Below are 23038 nucleotides of genomic sequence, written 5' to 3' on the forward strand. Positions count from 1 at the left end.
GGACACAGAAAGGCTTGCGCTCAAGAGCCCTACAAGGCCCTGCCCAGTTACATTAGGGCAGAGCAATGACAGTTCATGGACTGTGACCGTGTCCACGGGCCACATGCGGGGTCTAGGTGGTCCCAGAACTAACCCCATCTTGTTGGGGTTGAATGTGGGGGAGCACACTGGTCAGAGTCGCTTTGCTTTGTGTGGGGTTGGGGCTTGGACTTGATCTGCCCGGGCCTGAGGAGCCTCTCATGATTCCACGGTCCCGGAGTACCCATCGTGGCTCAGTGGTTAACAAACCCAAAGACGAGTAACCATGACGATGCAGATTCGATCCCTGGCCTTGCTCCGTGGATGAAGGTGAGCTGTGGTGTGGGTTGCAGATGTGGGTCAGACCCCTAGTTGCTGTGGCTGTGGTGCAGGCAGCAGCTGTAGCTCTGATTCCACCCCTGGCCCGGGAACCTCCATATGCCTCGGGTGCAGCCCTGAAAATAAAGAAAACAGGGAGTTCCCGTCGTGGCTCAGTGGTTGACGAATCCGACTAGGAACCATGAGGTGGCAGCTTCGATCCCTGGCCTCGTTCCGTGGGTTAAGGATCCGGCCTTGCCGTGAGCTCTGGTGTAGGTGGCAGACGCGGCTCGGATCCCGAGTTGCTGTGGCTGTGGTGGAGGCCAGCAGCTGCAGCTCCCATTCGCCCACCAGCCTGGGGAACTTCCGTAGGCCTTGGGTGCAGCCCTAAAAAGACAAAATAAATAAATAAATAATAAAAATAATAAAAATAAAACTTAAAAAAAAAAATCCCAAGTGATGGGAGTGACCTCATTCAATTTCCTTTTAAAAGACATCTCAACGGCGGCAGGACGAGAATGGATTATAGACGAAGGGAGAGATGGCACAGGGGACAGGGAGGAGGTGACGGCCACGGTCTGGGACTTTTGATCAACGTGCCCTGCTGGGGAGTTGTAGGTTACAGCTACGACTGCCGGCCCCCGACTCTTATAAAACCCTCCATCTCTGTGCACAAAGCTTCCAGAACGTACTTCCACCTGAGGTTAGTGTAGCAGTGTTGCTGAAACTCAGCCTCTGTCCACCGCTGCCAAATAGAAACGTGGAGACAGAGTTTGGGGCAAAGAAGAAAAAAATAGCTGTATTGTTTTGCCAGGCAAAGGGGGCCACAGCAGGCTAACGCCTTAAAAACTGTGCCGCCCACCCCCCCCGCGCCCCCCCCTCGCGGCCTTGGGAGAGATTAGGAGGTGGTTTTCTAGCTTGGGGAGTGGGAAATAAGGGCCACAGATAAGCATCAGGGTAGAGGCAAGCTTGCGTTGTTTCTCAAAGCTGGTGTTTAGCGGCCCCGGGACTGGTTCTGGTGGTCCTCCTTCTTCCCAGAATGACGACTGCTTCACCAGGGATTTCTTTCTTTCTTTCTTTTTTTTTTTTTTTTTTTTTCTTTAAATTTGTTTAATATAACGATTTTTTCTCCATCATAGCTGGTTTGCAGTGTTCTGTCAATTTTCCACTGCACAGCAAGGTGAGCCAGTCACACATGCCTGTGTACATTCTTTGTCCTCACCTTATTATCATCAAGTAGTTCTTACATTTATGGAGGGTTCTTAGTGCCACAGAAAGGCTCAAAGCTATCGTTCAGCAGATTAAGGAGGAACCAGGACTCTGCCCCGGGGAGAGTCTCCTGATGGCTCCCCCTGGCTCTCTGCATGCCCTCCCCTCCCGGATGAGCAGCTAGCTGCCCTTTGGACCTTGGCGAAGGCCATGGAGACTGAGGCGTATTCCCTGAAAACAAGAAATGGAGGACACAGAAAGGCTTGCGCTCAAGAGCCCTACAAGGCCCTGCCCAGTTACATTAGGGCAGAGCAATGACAGTTCATGGACTGTGACCGTGTCCACGGGCCACATGCGGGGTCTAGGTGGTCCCAGAACTAACCCCATCTTGTTGGGGTTGAATGTGGGGGAGCACACTGGTCAGAGTCGCTTTGCTTTGTGTGGGGTTGGGGCTTGGACTTGATCTGCCCGGGCCTGAGGAGCCTCTCATGATTCCACGGTCCCGGAGTACCCATCGTGGCTCAGTGGTTAACAAACCCAAAGACGAGTAACCATGACGATGCAGATTCGATCCCTGGCCTTGCTCCGTGGATGAAGGTGAGCTGTGGTGTGGGTTGCAGATGTGGGTCAGACCCCTAGTTGCTGTGGCTGTGGTGCAGGCAGCAGCTGTAGCTCTGATTCCACCCCTGGCCCGGGAACCTCCATATGCCTCGGGTGCAGCCCTGAAAATAAAGAAAACAGGGAGTTCCCGTCGTGGCTCAGTGGTTGACGAATCCGACTAGGAACCATGAGGTGGCAGCTTCGATCCCTGGCCTCGTTCCGTGGGTTAAGGATCCGGCCTTGCCGTGAGCTCTGGTGTAGGTGGCAGACGCGGCTCGGATCCCGAGTTGCTGTGGCTGTGGTGGAGGCCAGCAGCTGCAGCTCCCATTCGCCCACCAGCCTGGGGAACTTCCGTAGGCCTTGGGTGCAGCCCTAAAAAGACAAAATAAATAAATAAATAATAAAAATAATAAAAATAAAACTTAAAAAAAAAAATCCCAAGTGATGGGAGTGACCTCATTCAATTTCCTTTTAAAAGACATCTCAACGGCGGCAGGACGAGAATGGATTATAGACGAAGGGAGAGATGGCACAGGGGACAGGGAGGAGGTGACGGCCACGGTCTGGGACTTTTGATCAACGTGCCCTGCTGGGGAGTTGTAGGTTACAGCTACGACTGCCGGCCCCCGACTCTTATAAAACCCTCCATCTCTGTGCACAAAGCTTCCAGAACGTACTTCCACCTGAGGTTAGTGTAGCAGTGTTGCTGAAACTCAGCCTCTGTCCACCGCTGCCAAATAGAAACGTGGAGACAGAGTTTGGGGCAAAGAAGAAAAAAATAGCTGTATTGTTTTGCCAGGCAAAGGGGGCCACAGCAGGCTAACGCCTTAAAAACTGTGCCGCCCACCCCCCCCGCGCCCCCCCCTCGCGGCCTTGGGAGAGATTAGGAGGTGGTTTTCTAGCTTGGGGAGTGGGAAATAAGGGCCACAGATAAGCATCAGGGTAGAGGCAAGCTTGCGTTGTTTCTCAAAGCTGGTGTTTAGCGGCCCCGGGACTGGTTCTGGTGGTCCTCCTTCTTCCCAGAATGACGACTGCTTCACCAGGGATTTCTTTCTTTCTTTCTTTTTTTTTTTTTTTTTTTTTTCTTTAAATTTGTTTAATATAACGATTTTTTCTCCATCATAGCTGGTTTGCAGTGTTCTGTCAATTTTCCACTGCACAGCAAGGTGAGCCAGTCACACATGCCTGTGTACATTCTTTGTCCTCACCTTATTATCATCAAGTAGTTCTTACATTTATGGAGGGTTCTTAGTGCCACAGAAAGGCTCAAAGCTATCGTTCAGCAGATTAAGGAGGAACCAGGACTCTGCCCCGGGGAGAGTCTCCTGATGGCTCCCCCTGGCTCTCTGCATGCCCTCCCCTCCCGGATGAGCAGCTAGCTGCCCTTTGGACCTTGGCGAAGGCCATGGAGACTGAGGCGTATTCCCTGAAAACAAGAAATGGAGGACACAGAAAGGCTTGCGCTCAAGAGCCCTACAAGGCCCTGCCCAGTTACATTAGGGCAGAGCAATGACAGTTCATGGACTGTGACCGTGTCCACGGGCCACATGCGGGGTCTAGGTGGTCCCAGAACTAACCCCATCTTGTTGGGGTTGAATGTGGGGGAGCACACTGGTCAGAGTCGCTTTGCTTTGTGTGGGGTTGGGGCTTGGACTTGATCTGCCCGGGCCTGAGGAGCCTCTCATGATTCCACGGTCCCGGAGTACCCATCGTGGCTCAGTGGTTAACAAACCCAAAGACGAGTAACCATGACGATGCAGATTCGATCCCTGGCCTTGCTCCGTGGATGAAGGTGAGCTGTGGTGTGGGTTGCAGATGTGGGTCAGACCCCTAGTTGCTGTGGCTGTGGTGCAGGCAGCAGCTGTAGCTCTGATTCCACCCCTGGCCCGGGAACCTCCATATGCCTCGGGTGCAGCCCTGAAAATAAAGAAAACAGGGAGTTCCCGTCGTGGCTCAGTGGTTGACGAATCCGACTAGGAACCATGAGGTGGCAGCTTCGATCCCTGGCCTCGTTCCGTGGGTTAAGGATCCGGCCTTGCCGTGAGCTCTGGTGTAGGTGGCAGACGCGGCTCGGATCCCGAGTTGCTGTGGCTGTGGTGGAGGCCAGCAGCTGCAGCTCCCATTCGCCCACCAGCCTGGGGAACTTCCGTAGGCCTTGGGTGCAGCCCTAAAAAGACAAAATAAATAAATAAATAATAAAAATAATAAAAATAAAACTTAAAAAAAAAAATCCCAAGTGATGGGAGTGACCTCATTCAATTTCCTTTTAAAAGACATCTCAACGGCGGCAGGACGAGAATGGATTATAGACGAAGGGAGAGATGGCACAGGGGACAGGGAGGAGGTGACGGCCACGGTCTGGGACTTTTGATCAACGTGCCCTGCTGGGGAGTTGTAGGTTACAGCTACGACTGCCGGCCCCCGACTCTTATAAAACCCTCCATCTCTGTGCACAAAGCTTCCAGAACGTACTTCCACCTGAGGTTAGTGTAGCAGTGTTGCTGAAACTCAGCCTCTGTCCACCGCTGCCAAATAGAAACGTGGAGACAGAGTTTGGGGCAAAGAAGAAAAAAATAGCTGTATTGTTTTGCCAGGCAAAGGGGGCCACAGCAGGCTAACGCCTTAAAAACTGTGCCGCCCACCCCCCCCGCGCCCCCCCCTCGCGGCCTTGGGAGAGATTAGGAGGTGGTTTTCTAGCTTGGGGAGTGGGAAATAAGGGCCACAGATAAGCATCAGGGTAGAGGCAAGCTTGCGTTGTTTCTCAAAGCTGGTGTTTAGCGGCCCCGGGACTGGTTCTGGTGGTCCTCCTTCTTCCCAGAATGACGACTGCTTCACCAGGGATTTCTTTCTTTCTTTCTTTTTTTTTTTTTTTTTTTTTTCTTTAAATTTGTTTAATATAACGATTTTTTCTCCATCATAGCTGGTTTGCAGTGTTCTGTCAATTTTCCACTGCACAGCAAGGTGAGCCAGTCACACATGCCTGTGTACATTCTTTGTCCTCACCTTATTATCATCAAGTAGTTCTTACATTTATGGAGGGTTCTTAGTGCCACAGAAAGGCTCAAAGCTATCGTTCAGCAGATTAAGGAGGAACCAGGACTCTGCCCCGGGGAGAGTCTCCTGATGGCTCCCCCTGGCTCTCTGCATGCCCTCCCCTCCCGGATGAGCAGCTAGCTGCCCTTTGGACCTTGGCGAAGGCCATGGAGACTGAGGCGTATTCCCTGAAAACAAGAAATGGAGGACACAGAAAGGCTTGCGCTCAAGAGCCCTACAAGGCCCTGCCCAGTTACATTAGGGCAGAGCAATGACAGTTCATGGACTGTGACCGTGTCCACGGGCCACATGCGGGGTCTAGGTGGTCCCAGAACTAACCCCATCTTGTTGGGGTTGAATGTGGGGGAGCACACTGGTCAGAGTCGCTTTGCTTTGTGTGGGGTTGGGGCTTGGACTTGATCTGCCCGGGCCTGAGGAGCCTCTCATGATTCCACGGTCCCGGAGTACCCATCGTGGCTCAGTGGTTAACAAACCCAAAGACGAGTAACCATGACGATGCAGATTCGATCCCTGGCCTTGCTCCGTGGATGAAGGTGAGCTGTGGTGTGGGTTGCAGATGTGGGTCAGACCCCTAGTTGCTGTGGCTGTGGTGCAGGCAGCAGCTGTAGCTCTGATTCCACCCCTGGCCCGGGAACCTCCATATGCCTCGGGTGCAGCCCTGAAAATAAAGAAAACAGGGAGTTCCCGTCGTGGCTCAGTGGTTGACGAATCCGACTAGGAACCATGAGGTGGCAGCTTCGATCCCTGGCCTCGTTCCGTGGGTTAAGGATCCGGCCTTGCCGTGAGCTCTGGTGTAGGTGGCAGACGCGGCTCGGATCCCGAGTTGCTGTGGCTGTGGTGGAGGCCAGCAGCTGCAGCTCCCATTCGCCCACCAGCCTGGGGAACTTCCGTAGGCCTTGGGTGCAGCCCTAAAAAGACAAAATAAATAAATAAATAATAAAAATAATAAAAATAAAACTTAAAAAAAAAAATCCCAAGTGATGGGAGTGACCTCATTCAATTTCCTTTTAAAAGACATCTCAACGGCGGCAGGACGAGAATGGATTATAGACGAAGGGAGAGATGGCACAGGGGACAGGGAGGAGGTGACGGCCACGGTCTGGGACTTTTGATCAACGTGCCCTGCTGGGGAGTTGTAGGTTACAGCTACGACTGCCGGCCCCCGACTCTTATAAAACCCTCCATCTCTGTGCACAAAGCTTCCAGAACGTACTTCCACCTGAGGTTAGTGTAGCAGTGTTGCTGAAACTCAGCCTCTGTCCACCGCTGCCAAATAGAAACGTGGAGACAGAGTTTGGGGCAAAGAAGAAAAAAATAGCTGTATTGTTTTGCCAGGCAAAGGGGGCCACAGCAGGCTAACGCCTTAAAAACTGTGCCGCCCACCCCCCCCGCGCCCCCCCCTCGCGGCCTTGGGAGAGATTAGGAGGTGGTTTTCTAGCTTGGGGAGTGGGAAATAAGGGCCACAGATAAGCATCAGGGTAGAGGCAAGCTTGCGTTGTTTCTCAAAGCTGGTGTTTAGCGGCCCCGGGACTGGTTCTGGTGGTCCTCCTTCTTCCCAGAATGACGACTGCTTCACCAGGGATTTCTTTCTTTCTTTCTTTTTTTTTTTTTCTTTAAATTTGTTTAATATAACGATTTTTTCTCCATCATAGCTGGTTTGCAGTGTTCTGTCAATTTTCCACTGCACAGCAAGGTGAGCCAGTCACACATGCCTGTGTACATTCTTTGTCCTCACCTTATTATCATCAAGTAGTTCTTACATTTATGGAGGGTTCTTAGTGCCACAGAAAGGCTCAAAGCTATCGTTCAGCAGATTAAGGAGGAACCAGGACTCTGCCCCGGGGAGAGTCTCCTGATGGCTCCCCCTGGCTCTCTGCATGCCCTCCCCTCCCGGATGAGCAGCTAGCTGCCCTTTGGACCTTGGCGAAGGCCATGGAGACTGAGGCGTATTCCCTGAAAACAAGAAATGGAGGACACAGAAAGGCTTGCGCTCAAGAGCCCTACAAGGCCCTGCCCAGTTACATTAGGGCAGAGCAATGACAGTTCATGGACTGTGACCGTGTCCACGGGCCACATGCGGGGTCTAGGTGGTCCCAGAACTAACCCCATCTTGTTGGGGTTGAATGTGGGGGAGCACACTGGTCAGAGTCGCTTTGCTTTGTGTGGGGTTGGGGCTTGGACTTGATCTGCCCGGGCCTGAGGAGCCTCTCATGATTCCACGGTCCCGGAGTACCCATCGTGGCTCAGTGGTTAACAAACCCAAAGACGAGTAACCATGACGATGCAGATTCGATCCCTGGCCTTGCTCCGTGGATGAAGGTGAGCTGTGGTGTGGGTTGCAGATGTGGGTCAGACCCCTAGTTGCTGTGGCTGTGGTGCAGGCAGCAGCTGTAGCTCTGATTCCACCCCTGGCCCGGGAACCTCCATATGCCTCGGGTGCAGCCCTGAAAATAAAGAAAACAGGGAGTTCCCGTCGTGGCTCAGTGGTTGACGAATCCGACTAGGAACCATGAGGTGGCAGCTTCGATCCCTGGCCTCGTTCCGTGGGTTAAGGATCCGGCCTTGCCGTGAGCTCTGGTGTAGGTGGCAGACGCGGCTCGGATCCCGAGTTGCTGTGGCTGTGGTGGAGGCCAGCAGCTGCAGCTCCCATTCGCCCACCAGCCTGGGGAACTTCCGTAGGCCTTGGGTGCAGCCCTAAAAAGACAAAATAAATAAATAAATAATAAAAATAATAAAAATAAAACTTAAAAAAAAAAATCCCAAGTGATGGGAGTGACCTCATTCAATTTCCTTTTAAAAGACATCTCAACGGCGGCAGGACGAGAATGGATTATAGACGAAGGGAGAGATGGCACAGGGGACAGGGAGGAGGTGACGGCCACGGTCTGGGACTTTTGATCAACGTGCCCTGCTGGGGAGTTGTAGGTTACAGCTACGACTGCCGGCCCCCGACTCTTATAAAACCCTCCATCTCTGTGCACAAAGCTTCCAGAACGTACTTCCACCTGAGGTTAGTGTAGCAGTGTTGCTGAAACTCAGCCTCTGTCCACCGCTGCCAAATAGAAACGTGGAGACAGAGTTTGGGGCAAAGAAGAAAAAAATAGCTGTATTGTTTTGCCAGGCAAAGGGGGCCACAGCAGGCTAACGCCTTAAAAACTGTGCCGCCCACCCCCCCCGCGCCCCCCCCTCGCGGCCTTGGGAGAGATTAGGAGGTGGTTTTCTAGCTTGGGGAGTGGGAAATAAGGGCCACAGATAAGCATCAGGGTAGAGGCAAGCTTGCGTTGTTTCTCAAAGCTGGTGTTTAGCGGCCCCGGGACTGGTTCTGGTGGTCCTCCTTCTTCCCAGAATGACGACTGCTTCACCAGGGATTTCTTTCTTTCTTTCTTTTTTTTTTTTTTTTTTTTTTCTTTAAATTTGTTTAATATAACGATTTTTTCTCCATCATAGCTGGTTTGCAGTGTTCTGTCAATTTTCCACTGCACAGCAAGGTGAGCCAGTCACACATGCCTGTGTACATTCTTTGTCCTCACCTTATTATCATCAAGTAGTTCTTACATTTATGGAGGGTTCTTAGTGCCACAGAAAGGCTCAAAGCTATCGTTCAGCAGATTAAGGAGGAACCAGGACTCTGCCCCGGGGAGAGTCTCCTGATGGCTCCCCCTGGCTCTCTGCATGCCCTCCCCTCCCGGATGAGCAGCTAGCTGCCCTTTGGACCTTGGCGAAGGCCATGGAGACTGAGGCGTATTCCCTGAAAACAAGAAATGGAGGACACAGAAAGGCTTGCGCTCAAGAGCCCTACAAGGCCCTGCCCAGTTACATTAGGGCAGAGCAATGACAGTTCATGGACTGTGACCGTGTCCACGGGCCACATGCGGGGTCTAGGTGGTCCCAGAACTAACCCCATCTTGTTGGGGTTGAATGTGGGGGAGCACACTGGTCAGAGTCGCTTTGCTTTGTGTGGGGTTGGGGCTTGGACTTGATCTGCCCGGGCCTGAGGAGCCTCTCATGATTCCACGGTCCCGGAGTACCCATCGTGGCTCAGTGGTTAACAAACCCAAAGACGAGTAACCATGACGATGCAGATTCGATCCCTGGCCTTGCTCCGTGGATGAAGGTGAGCTGTGGTGTGGGTTGCAGATGTGGGTCAGACCCCTAGTTGCTGTGGCTGTGGTGCAGGCAGCAGCTGTAGCTCTGATTCCACCCCTGGCCCGGGAACCTCCATATGCCTCGGGTGCAGCCCTGAAAATAAAGAAAACAGGGAGTTCCCGTCGTGGCTCAGTGGTTGACGAATCCGACTAGGAACCATGAGGTGGCAGCTTCGATCCCTGGCCTCGTTCCGTGGGTTAAGGATCCGGCCTTGCCGTGAGCTCTGGTGTAGGTGGCAGACGCGGCTCGGATCCCGAGTTGCTGTGGCTGTGGTGGAGGCCAGCAGCTGCAGCTCCCATTCGCCCACCAGCCTGGGGAACTTCCGTAGGCCTTGGGTGCAGCCCTAAAAAGACAAAATAAATAAATAAATAATAAAAATAATAAAAATAAAACTTAAAAAAAAAAATCCCAAGTGATGGGAGTGACCTCATTCAATTTCCTTTTAAAAGACATCTCAACGGCGGCAGGACGAGAATGGATTATAGACGAAGGGAGAGATGGCACAGGGGACAGGGAGGAGGTGACGGCCACGGTCTGGGACTTTTGATCAACGTGCCCTGCTGGGGAGTTGTAGGTTACAGCTACGACTGCCGGCCCCCGACTCTTATAAAACCCTCCATCTCTGTGCACAAAGCTTCCAGAACGTACTTCCACCTGAGGTTAGTGTAGCAGTGTTGCTGAAACTCAGCCTCTGTCCACCGCTGCCAAATAGAAACGTGGAGACAGAGTTTGGGGCAAAGAAGAAAAAAATAGCTGTATTGTTTTGCCAGGCAAAGGGGGCCACAGCAGGCTAACGCCTTAAAAACTGTGCCGCCCACCCCCCCCGCGCCCCCCCCTCGCGGCCTTGGGAGAGATTAGGAGGTGGTTTTCTAGCTTGGGGAGTGGGAAATAAGGGCCACAGATAAGCATCAGGGTAGAGGCAAGCTTGCGTTGTTTCTCAAAGCTGGTGTTTAGCGGCCCCGGGACTGGTTCTGGTGGTCCTCCTTCTTCCCAGAATGACGACTGCTTCACCAGGGATTTCTTTCTTTCTTTCTTTTTTTTTTTTTCTTTAAATTTGTTTAATATAACGATTTTTTCTCCATCATAGCTGGTTTGCAGTGTTCTGTCAATTTTCCACTGCACAGCAAGGTGAGCCAGTCACACATGCCTGTGTACATTCTTTGTCCTCACCTTATTATCATCAAGTAGTTCTTACATTTATGGAGGGTTCTTAGTGCCACAGAAAGGCTCAAAGCTATCGTTCAGCAGATTAAGGAGGAACCAGGACTCTGCCCCGGGGAGAGTCTCCTGATGGCTCCCCCTGGCTCTCTGCATGCCCTCCCCTCCCGGATGAGCAGCTAGCTGCCCTTTGGACCTTGGCGAAGGCCATGGAGACTGAGGCGTATTCCCTGAAAACAAGAAATGGAGGACACAGAAAGGCTTGCGCTCAAGAGCCCTACAAGGCCCTGCCCAGTTACATTAGGGCAGAGCAATGACAGTTCATGGACTGTGACCGTGTCCACGGGCCACATGCGGGGTCTAGGTGGTCCCAGAACTAACCCCATCTTGTTGGGGTTGAATGTGGGGGAGCACACTGGTCAGAGTCGCTTTGCTTTGTGTGGGGTTGGGGCTTGGACTTGATCTGCCCGGGCCTGAGGAGCCTCTCATGATTCCACGGTCCCGGAGTACCCATCGTGGCTCAGTGGTTAACAAACCCAAAGACGAGTAACCATGACGATGCAGATTCGATCCCTGGCCTTGCTCCGTGGATGAAGGTGAGCTGTGGTGTAGGTTGCAGATGTGGGTCAGACCCCTAGTTGCTGTGGCTGTGGTGCAGGCAGCAGCTGTAGCTCTGATTCCACCCCTGGCCCGGGAACCTCCATATGCCTCGGGTGCAGCCCTGAAAATAAAGAAAACAGGGAGTTCCCGTCGTGGCTCAGTGGTTGACGAATCCGACTAGGAACCATGAGGTGGCAGCTTCGATCCCTGGCCTCGTTCCGTGGGTTAAGGATCCGGCCTTGCCGTGAGCTCTGGTGTAGGTGGCAGACGCGGCTCGGATCCCGAGTTGCTGTGGCTGTGGTGGAGGCCAGCAGCAACAGCTCCGATTAGACCCCTAGCCTGGGAACCTCCATATGCCATGGGTGCGGCCCTAAAAGAAGGGAAAAAGGCAAAAAGAAAGAGAACAATTCCCCGGTCCCCTTGGCCATTGGCAAGACCCTGGTCATGGAGATAAAGCGATGGGGTCCTTGATCGCCAAGGCCAGCGTGAGACGAGCTCATCACACAAGCCCCTTGGAGAACTCTCGGGGCTCGTTAGCATCACGAGTAGGTTTGGAGGACAAGTTTATATGCCATGTTCTGGAAAACTTCCCGTTGGACGCTTCTTTGCTTCTGGGGGTTAATGAGAGCTTCGGCATCACAGCTCGGAACCCAGTGGGAACAAAGTTGATGTACGTTAATTTACTGGACAAAAGAGACGGCCCCTCCTTGAAGTCTCACTGGCTTCCAGGACTGGGCAGCTGGACACCAAGTGGGGGCAGCGCCTGGAGATCTCAGATGGCTTTTCCAGACTGGGTAACATGCCCACTGCCTCTTCCCAATTAGCAAAGTGAGAGCTCGCAGGTCTCTAAAGTTAATCGAAGGGCAGAGCCGAGAGGTCACGTGTGAAGGCCAATTCTGGAATTCCTATTCCGGTTCTGACTAGATCAGGAAAGACATCCTACAGAATGGGCTATAGGAAATGGCTCTTGAAGGTTAAGTAAGAGTTTGTTGACCAGGGAAGAGGAGAGATGGTGATCCAAGGCAAGAGACATCGTGTTTAAGGGCAAAAACCTAAATATCCTTGACTTGTCCCGGAAAGGGATATGAAGAACAGCTAGAAAGGGAGCTAGGTTGGAAGCAGGCTTCGGGCAACGAGGGAAGGCATTGGTCAAATCGGGGTAACAGCTGGGACTCCAGCCTATAGCAGAGGCCAAGAAGGATGTGCAGCAGGAGAATGATGGCTGCTAGGGAGCTAATTAGGTTAGCGGGTCCAAGAGCTAAGAGGGATAAATCAGACCCTCATCCCTGGGGCTGAGGACAAACCCAGGACAGTGTTCATTGTCTTTCTGGTTGAACAGCTCAAAGGTCTTCCTGGAGACAAGCTGAGCCAGCCCGCTTCTCCCCCTGCGTTTACCAGTTATCTCTCCTTGTTGATGACAGGCAAAAGCCCGGATATGTTTCATGCATCAGTGACAATAGAGGGAAATCCTATGGGGGAGGGGGGATCTTAGAAGCCGCCTGCCAGGGTTCTACCTGACCAGGCTCATGAGGTTCCCCAGAACTGAAGCTGGCAGCACTTACGGCTTGAACCTAGCCAGAACCCAGACTGGGACTCGAACCCAGTCTAAACCCAGATTGGGACTTGAAACCACAGTTATTCACTCACCTCGTATCTGGACTTACTGAGGTTCAGGTTCTTTGTGCCTCAGCGCAGAAGGAATCCAGAGAGAGACAAAATGATAGGCAAAAAACCAGATTTATTAAGATTGGAAGCTTGAAAGAGATGCAAGCGGGCGGGCGGGGAAGCTCTGCCCCCAGGATCCCATGGGCTACAGTTTTTCATCCAAGTGGGGTGGGGGTTGGAAAAGTCTGCCTCTTCCTCTTTCCCGGAGTGGTAGCTCCTCCTTGGTATCTGGTAAGAGAGTAGTTGACCCTAAGGTCAAACGAGGACGTGATGGTGCTTATTCCAACCAGCAGAAGGGTGGTCCTTCCACTCCTGCCCTTGGTCAGAACCCAAATGCAGGCCTCACCTCATCCCCCACCCAAAGACCTGAGTCACAGTTCCCGCCTCCACCAGTCAAGTAAGGCTGCCGGTTCTGACGGCGTTCTTGAACAACTTACAGATCTCCCAAAGTTCCCTAAGTTTCCTTCTCTGTCTATGGTCCCTTACTGGGACTCCACGGCCACCTGTGTAACTATCCTAGTCCACCCCTATCAGAACGCCCAGAGTGGGTGGCAGAGCCCAGGCTGGGACCTTGTCTCCAGTGGCCCCTGCGAGCTCTTGCAGCATCCCCGGTCCCAGCCACCTGTGCTGGGAGTCCTGGAAACAGCCCGCTGGATGTCCTCGGTGACAGGCTCCCAGGAGGACGGAGACAGACACCACCCCCCACATGTGGCTGTTCAGCTTGGAGACCCACTGGGGACATGGGTTCAGCCCGGCACCAGATCTACACCTTTGCCTGGAAGGTGGAGGCTCAAACTGGGCAGCAAGCAACAACGGCCTGAGGAAAACAACTGCCCGCCTAGATTAACCTACAAGGATTCGCTGCCCTCTGTCCTGGGACTCGACCCCCGACCCCTTCTCCATCTTCGTCATTCCTGCCACAAATACCCACCAGAAACTCCAGCCACCACTTCTGGCCCCAGATCCTTTATAAGCCCAGCACCTCCTCAGAGTCAGGGCTGGTGCCTTCTGGAGCTCAGCCCGACCCCCTCTGGTGCCTGAAGAAGTCTCTCTGGCTTTACCAACTTGGCCTTGCGTGTTCCTCCCTCTGAAACCTAACATTTGGGGCTGAAACCCAGGAGGGATTGGCGGGGGGTCGGAAACCTGGCCAGTAGCACCCGTAACCTCTGGGTTTGCAACCCAGAGAACAGAGGGCAGGGGCAGCTGGTCCTGGGCTAATCTCGGGCTCCCATGCAGGTCTGGGCCCCTGATCCCGGCATCTCCCTGCCAACCCTCTGGAGCCCAGCCAGGGAGAAACGCCAAGCCGGGAACTCTGCCTTGCCATTACCAACTCCGCATCCAACACCGGCCTCCCAGTTCTCGGGGGAGTGGCTGACCCCTCCCTCCTCCTCCTTCCTGCTCCTCCAGAACCTGATGAGCCACCTCTCCCAGCCCCCACTGTCATGCTCAAGGTACGGGCTACCTCCACCCCTTCCATAGCCAGACATCATGCTCCCATTCGAATGAAGTTAAAAGACCCTTCCACAAAGCCCTGCCACCCCCACTGTCCTTTGAACCCTGAGAGCAGAAGGGGCCTCCAACCTATTATTAACTGCCTTCTTTCTCGTAACTTACCCCAGCCCTCTCACTCCCATTCAACAGTCCAATCCTACCGGTAAAAAAAGTCAGATGGCTCTGACCGCCTTGTCCCAGATCTCCGCATCATAAACCAGGAAGTCCTGCACCTCCCCCGGGGGTCCCTAACCCCTGCACCATCCTACCCCTTCTTCCCCCAGATACCTGCCACTTCATGGTACTCAATCTGAAGGATGCCTTCCTTCCTGTCCCTTCACACCCAGACTCTCAGGACCTTTCCGCCTTCACCTGGACACATCCCGACACCCACCCATCGAGTCCGCTTACCTGGAGGTCCTTCCCCAGGGCTTTCGGGACAGCCCCTGGCTTCAGATCGCATCAGCCCGAGTACCCTCCTCCAGCACGTGGATGGTCTCTTACGATGCAGCCCAGCGTATGACAGCTCTTAACAGACAGCGACGCTTTCAGACCCTGGCTGATAAGGGATACCGGCTGTCTCCCGCCAGAGCTCAAGCTTCGGGCCCCCAGGTCAAATAGCTCAGAATCTATTACCCTGGATGTCATGCTGTCACTGTAGACAGAAAACAGCTCATTGCTTCTCTCCCCAACCACCACCCCTTTCAAACAGGCACTCCCATCTTTCCTGGGGCTTGCAGGATTCCTCCGTATCCGGATCCCCAACTTCAGGCTTTGGCCCGTTCCCTATACCAAGCCACTAAAGGGCCTCTAATAGAGCCACTGGACCCTGCTGTCACTACTACAGCTCCCTTCTTTAAATTACAGCAGGCCCTTATCTCCGCCCCTGCTCGCTCCCTTCCTGGCTTATCACAAGCCTTCAAGCTCCCTTCAACAGAAAGACAAGGAAGAGCCCTTGGTGTCTCTTGGGACAAGACAGGGGACCAGATATTCAAGTCGTTGCTAGTTGCCACAGTCAGGGGATGGCCAGCCTGTCTGAGAGCCCAGGCTGCAGCTGCCCTCTTAACATCTGAGAGCAAAAAACTCATCTTTGGATAGTCCACCACCGTCTAGTCCACATATAACCTCCCGGGCCCTCTCTCACATAAAGCCACGCAAAATCTTTCTCCCTTGGAGACGAACACAGGAGCTTCATCTGGCTTGTGTCGAGTCACTCCACACACACTTGGCCAGAAGCCCCCCGCTCAACCCGGCTACACTTTTATACATCCCGGACAGGAAAGTCTTACAGTCTTGCGAGGAAATTTTATTATTATTATTATTGGTCTTTTTGTCTTTTTAGGGTCGTATCCATGGCATATGGAGGTTCCCAGGCTAGGGGTCTAATCAGAACTGTCGACCCTGGCCTACACCACAGCCACAGCAACACCAGATCCAAGCCGCATCTGAGACCTACACCATATCTCACGGCAACGCCGGATCCTTAACCCACTGAGCAAGGCCAGGGATAGAACCCGCAACCTCATGGTTCCTTGTCAGATTTGTTTCTGCTGCACCACAACGGGAACTCCAAGGACATTTTAGATTTCAAATCACCGTACCTCACTAACCTCTCAAACCATCCCTTGCCTAGAGCTTCTGATACCTGGTTTACTGATGGCAACGCCTTCTCTCAGGATGGAAAGAGGGTGGCAGGATATGCAGTAGTTTCTCTTAAGGAGGGCATTGAATCTAACCCCCTTCCAAGAGGAGCCACCGCCCCAAAGGCAGAATTCATTGCCCTTCCTATCGAGCCCTGGTCTTAGCTGCAGGACAAGAGGCAAACATTTACACTGACTCCAAGTATGGCTATCATATCCTTCGCTCTCACGCCGAGATCTGGGAAGAGAGGGGGCACCTCTCCACGAAGGGCTCCCGCGTACTTAATGCCCCCTTAATCTTTAGGCTTCTCCAGGCAGCCCGACTGCCCAAGGCAGCTGCTGTCCTTCATTGTAAAGGGCATCAAATGGGAAGGGATTCCTCATTCAGGGTGACAACAAAGCAGATAGAGAGGCCAAGAGGGCTGCTCCATGCCAGCCCCCTTCCCCACAACTCCTAACTCTTCCAGATATTACAGCACAGTACTCCCGGGAGGAAGAGCAATTCCCTCTTAGCCTCTGGAGCAGTCAGGGAAGGTGCCAGCCTAACAATTCAAGGAAGGTACATCATACCCAAGGACCAAGCTCAACGTATATTAACAGACATTCATACGTCTCCACCCATTGTGCTCAACACTCTTACAACTCTTCAGACCCCCTCATAGGCTGCCCTGACGTAAACCCCCTTCTTGGAAAAATCTGTCTTATCTGCTCTTCCACCTCCCCCCACGGAAGCCTCCGTCTCCTTCCTTTCCTACTCTCCAAGCCAGAGGCAACCTATGTGGACAAGCCCGGCAGGTGGATTTTACTCACACGCCTCCTGTTAAGAAGGTCAGATACTTACTAACGCTGGCTGATACCTTTGCAGGCTGGGTGGAGGCATTTCCCACCACCTCTGAGAAGTCCTCTGAGGTTCCCCAGGTCCTTGTTAAAGAAATCCTTCCCTGCTTTGGGTTACGGACCTCCTTACAATCAGACAATGGTCCTGCCTTTCTATCTGAAAGAACCCATGAAGTTTGTACAGCTTTAAACATCCAGTGGTACCTGTATCCTCTGTATCATCCCCAGCCAGTCCTCAGGTAACATACAAAAGGCTTACTCTGTGATTAAAACCAATGAACCAAACTTAGCCGAGAAGTCAGGGAGCCCCGGACCTCCTTATCGCCCCTTGCTCTTATAGGCATCAGGGCTTTTTCCCTCAAGCTCCTTCTTTCCTGAGCCCTTTTGAACTTATGCATGGCAGGTTCTTCCTCCTGGGAGACTTTCCAGTTAAAGAATTCCTCCTTGGGGATTATATACCCATTTTAAATATGGCCAGACATCTCCTCAGGGAACACGCAAACCAAATACTCCCAAAACCCTACATGGGAACAATTTCCCCAAAGCCTATCAAACCCAGAGACTAGGTTCTCTTAAAGCACCTATATCCTCCTGACCTCCAACCACACTGGCCAGGTCCCTTTCAGGTCCTCTTAACCACTCCTATGATGGCTAAACTTGCTGGACACCCCCTTTGGTTTCATTTCTCTAGGCTAAAACAAGTCTCCAACAGCACATCAAGAGACTCGACACCGCCAAACTTTCCAGAATACAACAGCTGCCTGGCTGGACCTACTCGACTCTGGCTGACCAAGATTCCAGAAGAATCAGCTAATGAGGGAGCTCGTTACACCTGCTACTCTCCCTCTGTTCACCAGGTCACGACCAATTATTAAGGTCTTGACTATTTTCTCTTCTCTACCTCATTCTTCCTGGGACCCGATTCCCTGGTGCCCCTCGGGCTGCCCCCGCCAAGCGCTTATTGGAAAAGAGCCCCCCTCTCTCTAGCTTGATTGTCCTCCATGAACAGACCATACTGTCTTTGTTCTTCCTGCTTCATTGTCCAAGAGTCTCCCACCCGATGGGGGAAGTTACTCATTTGGCTGATAGGCCTTTCTGTTTCCAACATATACCCAACAACACCGGGCCCTTACCCCCAGGACACCTGCACATGTCCTACCGCCACTACGCACTCAATGCCACTACAGGTTCACGGAGCCCTATAGGTCCCCACACGCCTGGCGGGGGACATAAGGTAACACTGCTCTGGGGAAAAGTTCCAAATTACATCCCCAAAACTTATCAACACCATCCCTTCACCTTTAATGACTCTGACCCTCTGCTCGTGGGGCTAACGGATCCAACAGGACCATCTCTCACTAAACCCACGGCTAATGGAACTTTGACTTCCACCGGCCCCCAAAAGGACCTCTCTCATCTTTCACTATGAAATCGACGCTGTCGGCACGCTCCAAGAGGAGAGATAAAAAGACACCAAGACAAAAAAGCAGGCTGCCTCCATACAGTCCTACGTCCAGATCAGTATTTTACAGGCGATCACAGCTATAAAGCCTCCACTGCGTCATCCCTCTTTTTATTAGGAACGTGCTACTTCTTCTTATGTGACAGTACGGCCAACCTAGTACTTCCAAGATGCTGCTCAGGTGCATGTACTATAGTTTCACTAGCGCCCAATGCTCAAATCCTACAACCTCATGAAGTGGCTGCCTCGGATTTACTGCCCTTTCTAGGGTCATTCTTAGCACATGCTCTAGAAAGACCAAGACACAAAATAGAGATTAACCACCCACAAGGATTCACTGCCCTCTGTCCTGGGACTCGACCCCCGACCCCGCCCTTGACCGTGCCCTCCTCCGTCTTTGTCATTCCTGCCACAAGTTCCCTCCAGGAACTCCAGCCACCGCTTCTGGCCCCAGATCCTTATAAGCCCAGCACCTCCTCAGAGTCAGGGCTGGTGCCTTCTGGAGCTCAGCCCGACCCCCTCTGGTGCCTGAAGAAGTCTCTCTGGCTTTACCAACTTGGCCTTTCGTGTTCCTCCCTCGGCAAACCTAAGACTAGGCACTGAGCTGGTGAGTGTGGAGGCTGAGGCTGCCCCCTCCCAATGACAGAAGGGACGGGTGACAGCGGCTTTTGCTTCTTTCCCCCGTGGAACAGAGGATGGCCTCACTCTGAGACTAGCTAGTGGCATGATTAAGGTCAGGTTCCGCTGGAGACTGTTGATATTCTTGTGCCCCGAGGCTGGGAGCTGGAATTCCAGGGACAGAAAGAGGGGCCATCTGCCCATCAAGCCATGGAAGACAGGAAGGACTCCAAGCCAGGAGCTGTCTGTCCATCGTTCTGTCGTTCAAAACAAGGCAGCCTCCCCCATCCCTTCCTCCTTGATCTACGACTTAGGGCACTAAAGCCACCCCTGCATCATTAAATGCTACCTGCTCTCACTCCGACCTACCCTTGTCCAAATATAATTCACTAATGAACACGTAGGCCAGGTGGACAAACATTAATAAATTATTCTCCCACTCCCAGTTTTCCTTTCATTAATGCTCTGGAACATAAAATCAAGTTCTGAATATGGAACAGCTTATGGAAAACATAAACTCACTCTTAGACTCTGTGTGTTGGAAATAAAAGGTATTTTTTCATCAAAAGGAATTGCTAATTCAAAGCTGGGCTCAGTGTGCTGAACTTAATCTGTTTGAAATGCCACTTCTCTAAAGGACATGGGCTGATGTCTGGTAGAGAACAAAGCAGCCGTATCAGCTTGTTCTGCATGGGCTTTTTGAAAAGTCACACACCCTTGGAAAGACATCAGGATTGGAGAAGTCCACTGAGGCCCCCAAAAAGATGTTTGGGTCAGATATATTTGAAATTAGAAGAATAGCTGACAGACAGTTACCCTGGGGAATGGAATGAATTGGTTCCATTCCTTCAACTGCGTTTGCTACAAATATTAGTGGGTACCCAGTGTTTTGTTTTAGGAATGGAATGTCTAAAAACGACTCATATGGGAGTTCCCTTCGTGGCGCAGTAGAAACGAATCTGACTAGGAACCCTGCCATGAGGTTGGGGGTTCAATCCCTGGCCTCACTCAGTGGATCAAGTATCTGGCGTTGCCATGAGCTGTGGTGTAGGTTGCAGATGTGGCTTGGATCTGGCATTGCTGTGGCTGTGGTGTAGGCTGGCAGCCGTAGCTCTGATTAGACCCCTAGCCTGGGAACCTCCATATGCCACAGGTACAGCCCTTAAAACAAAAACAAAACAAAACAAAAAACAAAAAAAAAAGCAAAAAATAAAATAAAATAGTAAAATAAAATAAAAATGACTCATATGGAGTTCCTGCTGTGACACAATGGAAATCACTGACATCTCAGGAGCACTGGGATGCAGGTTGAATTCCCAACCTCGGTACAGTGGGTTGAGGATCTGGCATTGCCACGGCTGTGGCTTAGGTCGCAACTGTGGCTTGGATCTGATCCCAGGCCGAAGAACTCCATATGCCACAGGGCAGCCCCAACAGGAAATAATAATAAATAAATAAATATAAATATAAATGACTCGTATGTGCCCCCATCCGCAAGGAATGCCCACACCAGCGAGGATCCGACAGGCCAATAACACATTATAACAGAATAATGAGAGCCACCAAGGGGTAATATGCAAAGGTACCGGGCAAGAAAGGAGAAAGAATGAACACTTGGTCTTCCAGAAGGAGCAGGAGGGCATCTTACCTGGAACTCATCACCACTCTTTCTGATGCAAGGGGCTTAATCCCAACTCACCTGGTCTTCAACAAAAGAGAGATTTCACTGGTTCAAGTAAACACGTAGAGATTCAGGTATGGCTGAATCCAGGAGCATTAACAAAAAGACCGGCTACTTCAGTGGCCCTGAGGCTGGTTTCTCTCCCCCCTCTCGGCTTTGCTTTGCCCACCAAGCTTCCTCCTTGGGCACGTTTCCCTAAGTAAGGGTGCCACAGCTCCTGCAGCTGGGAGCCCCCATGTTACCTGTTCAGCAGCTCCAGAGAAGCAAGGACCTTCTTTCCCAGGCGGCCCCAGGCTGACCCTCGTTGTCATGGCCTGGGCCCTGCGCCCTCCTGGGCCGACCCTTGCTTCCAGGGAGGGTGGAAAGTGCTGCCTGAGTAGCAGAGCCCATCCCCGGAATCCGAGGGATGCATCAGGCCGTTCAAAGCTACATTCATTCCAGAACATGCATTAAGGGACAAGGTGAGCGGAGTTCCGGTGGTGACTGTGAACTGAAGTTTGACACTTGCTGTCAGACTCTCCAGGGGTTAAATTATGAGTCACTGCAGTGGCTGACCCGCAGCACCCCCTGGGCAGAGGTCAGGGTGAACATCAGGGGTGAGGCCCTCTGTGCTCTGGGGAAACTGGAAGAACAGGTCTTCTGATAGAAATTCTTAGGAGAAGACTCTACGTGCCCAATTCTTGCACCTCCTTATATCTAGAAAAACACTACGATCCTTTATGATGCCTGATGTTTGTGACTACTAGTCACCTTCATGAGACAAGCCATAAACTTCTGGAAAATGCATGCACGCACCTCCCCCTGCCTTTATCATCTCCTAATATCTCCCTTTTCCTCTTCAGGCTGTAGTTCAGAGCTTTCTGAAAATACTGCTGCTTGGGCTGTAGCTGAGGATAAAACAAAGAACGCCACAGTTATCTGCGAATGCAGATACCTCCGAGGGTGGGAGCCTGCGAGTCCGGCAGGCTGGCCCTGGTGGCAGAGGTGGACATCAAAGGAATGATTTCGGTGAGCCCAGGCCTCTCTTGTTCCTGCTATCTGCCCTTTGTTGCAAACAACTCCTATATATCCATCCTGGCTACCCCCTGTCTCCTTGGAGCAGGAGCCAATCCCTTTCTCAGGCTCCGTGAGATGCTGTCTCCTGGGCGTAAGTCCTAACTTTGCCCCAAATAACACTTAACTTTCAACTTTCAGGTTGTGCATTTTTTTTTTTTTAAGTTGACGTGGCGCAGCAGAAACGAATCCAACCAGTACCCATGAGGATGCAGGGTCAATTTCTGGCCTTGATCCGTGGGTCAGGGATCCGGCATGGCCGTGAGCTGTGGTGGCGGTCACAGACTCAGCTCAGATCTGGCGTTGCTGTGGCTGTGGTGTAGGCCAGCAGCTGCAGCTCTGATTCAACCCCTAGCCTGGGAAATTCCATGTGCCATGGATGTGGCCTTAAAAAGAAAAGAGAAAAGGAACTTGTGTGAGCTAAGCACCACTCTAACAGATGAGGATATGCATCAAGATAAAAAAAAAAAATAGAACTGCTCAGCCTTGTTGAACCTTGCAAATAAAAACACATCTGGGGCAGAGGCAGCATTGGTGCTGGGGGGCAAAGTGAACCAACGAATGGGAGTGTAGTGTTTTTGGGGGGGTGGCAATTATTACATTAAAAAGCTTGTCCTGGAAGGTCCCCCTGAGAAAGAGACAAGACTGGGAGGAAGCTGGGGTTGCAGAGGGCTGCCCTGAGGCCCTGGACAGGGATGGACTTGACAGCTTTGAGAAGCAGCACATGTCCCCTAGCTTGACCTTCCCGGCTGATGGGGAGACAGCACGTCAAAGACGGGCAGGACCTGAGAGACCTCGGTCTGGACTTTGGCTTCTGTGTTGAGGGCCGTGGGAGCTGCAGGGACTGAGCATGTGTGCCAGGTGGTGCCCTGAGAAAGATCGGGATGCCCTGATTAGAGAGCCAGGGATGGGGAGTTCCCTGATGGCAGGGTGGGTTAAGGATCAGGTGTTGACACTGCTGTGGCTTGGGTCGCTGCTGTGGTACCTGTTCGGTCTCTGGCCCAGAAACTTCCACATGCCATGGGCATGGCAGAAAACAAAAAGGAGAGAGAGGGCTGAGGACGGACCCTGGGCAAAGAAGACAAGAGAAGTTCGGAGTCCAGGGCAGAGTATGGGGAGACATGGGGACAGACCGCCCTAAAGAACAAGGACAGGCAGGGAAACACGCACACCCTGGGAACCAGTGGCCACGCAGGCTGAATACGCAGAGACAGAGACTACGCCTGCAGTGTGGTCCAGGCCTGTAACTGGTCAGTGTGGACATTCAAAGGTGTCTCTATGGAGACAAGAGAAGCTCCCCAGCATCAATCACTCACCCTGATCTTCCTTCCCAGGAAACTTAGACATTAAAATGACCACTCAAGGGGAACGTGATTTGATTTCAGGTTTAATTGAAGGACATTGTGTTAATGCAGAGATTCAGAAAGAGAGAGAGGGAAAAATGTTTCCCGGAGATGATTTCATTTCCATTTCTTTTCCAAAATACAG

General features: G+C 52.2%; 1 protein-coding gene and 1 long non-coding RNA gene across 2 annotated transcripts; one reads left to right on the forward strand and one right to left on the reverse strand.

Annotated features, from left to right (window-relative positions):
• Window positions 1-10712: 10712 nt before the first annotated feature.
• On the forward strand, window positions 10713-19401 carry LOC146403656 (uncharacterized). The gene is made up of 3 exons (XM_085021615.1): window positions 10713-11099; window positions 14005-14219; window positions 14607-19401. Exons 1-3 carry the CDS (start codon window positions 11094-11096, stop codon window positions 14878-14880), a joined length of 495 nt encoding a protein of 164 aa, XP_084877741.1. The 5' UTR covers window positions 10713-11093; the 3' UTR covers window positions 14881-19401.
• LOC110260216 (uncharacterized) lies at window positions 12822-22883 on the reverse strand. The gene is made up of 3 exons (XR_014843332.1): window positions 20465-22883; window positions 14671-14914; window positions 12822-12996 (listed from the first exon to the last, which is right to left on the reverse strand). It is a non-coding gene; the product is annotated as an uncharacterized LOC110260216 (long non-coding RNA).
• Between the last annotated feature and the right edge of the window lie 155 nt (window positions 22884-23038).

The sequence above is a fragment of the Sus scrofa genome, chromosome 4, assembly GCF_054392235.1.
Source record: "Sus scrofa isolate SSC_HxYL_T2T_F1_AM1 chromosome 4, Sscrofa_HxYL_maternal_Yorkshire_Landrace_v2.0, whole genome shotgun sequence".
NCBI lineage: Eukaryota > Metazoa > Chordata > Mammalia > Artiodactyla > Suidae > Sus > Sus scrofa.

Coding starts and splice junctions, on each gene's coding strand:
- LOC146403656 (XM_085021615.1), top strand. Junction 14,220..14,606: donor CCCCCACTGTCATGCTCAAG/GTACGGGCTACC, acceptor CTTCACACCCAG/ACTCTCAGGACCTTTCCGCC.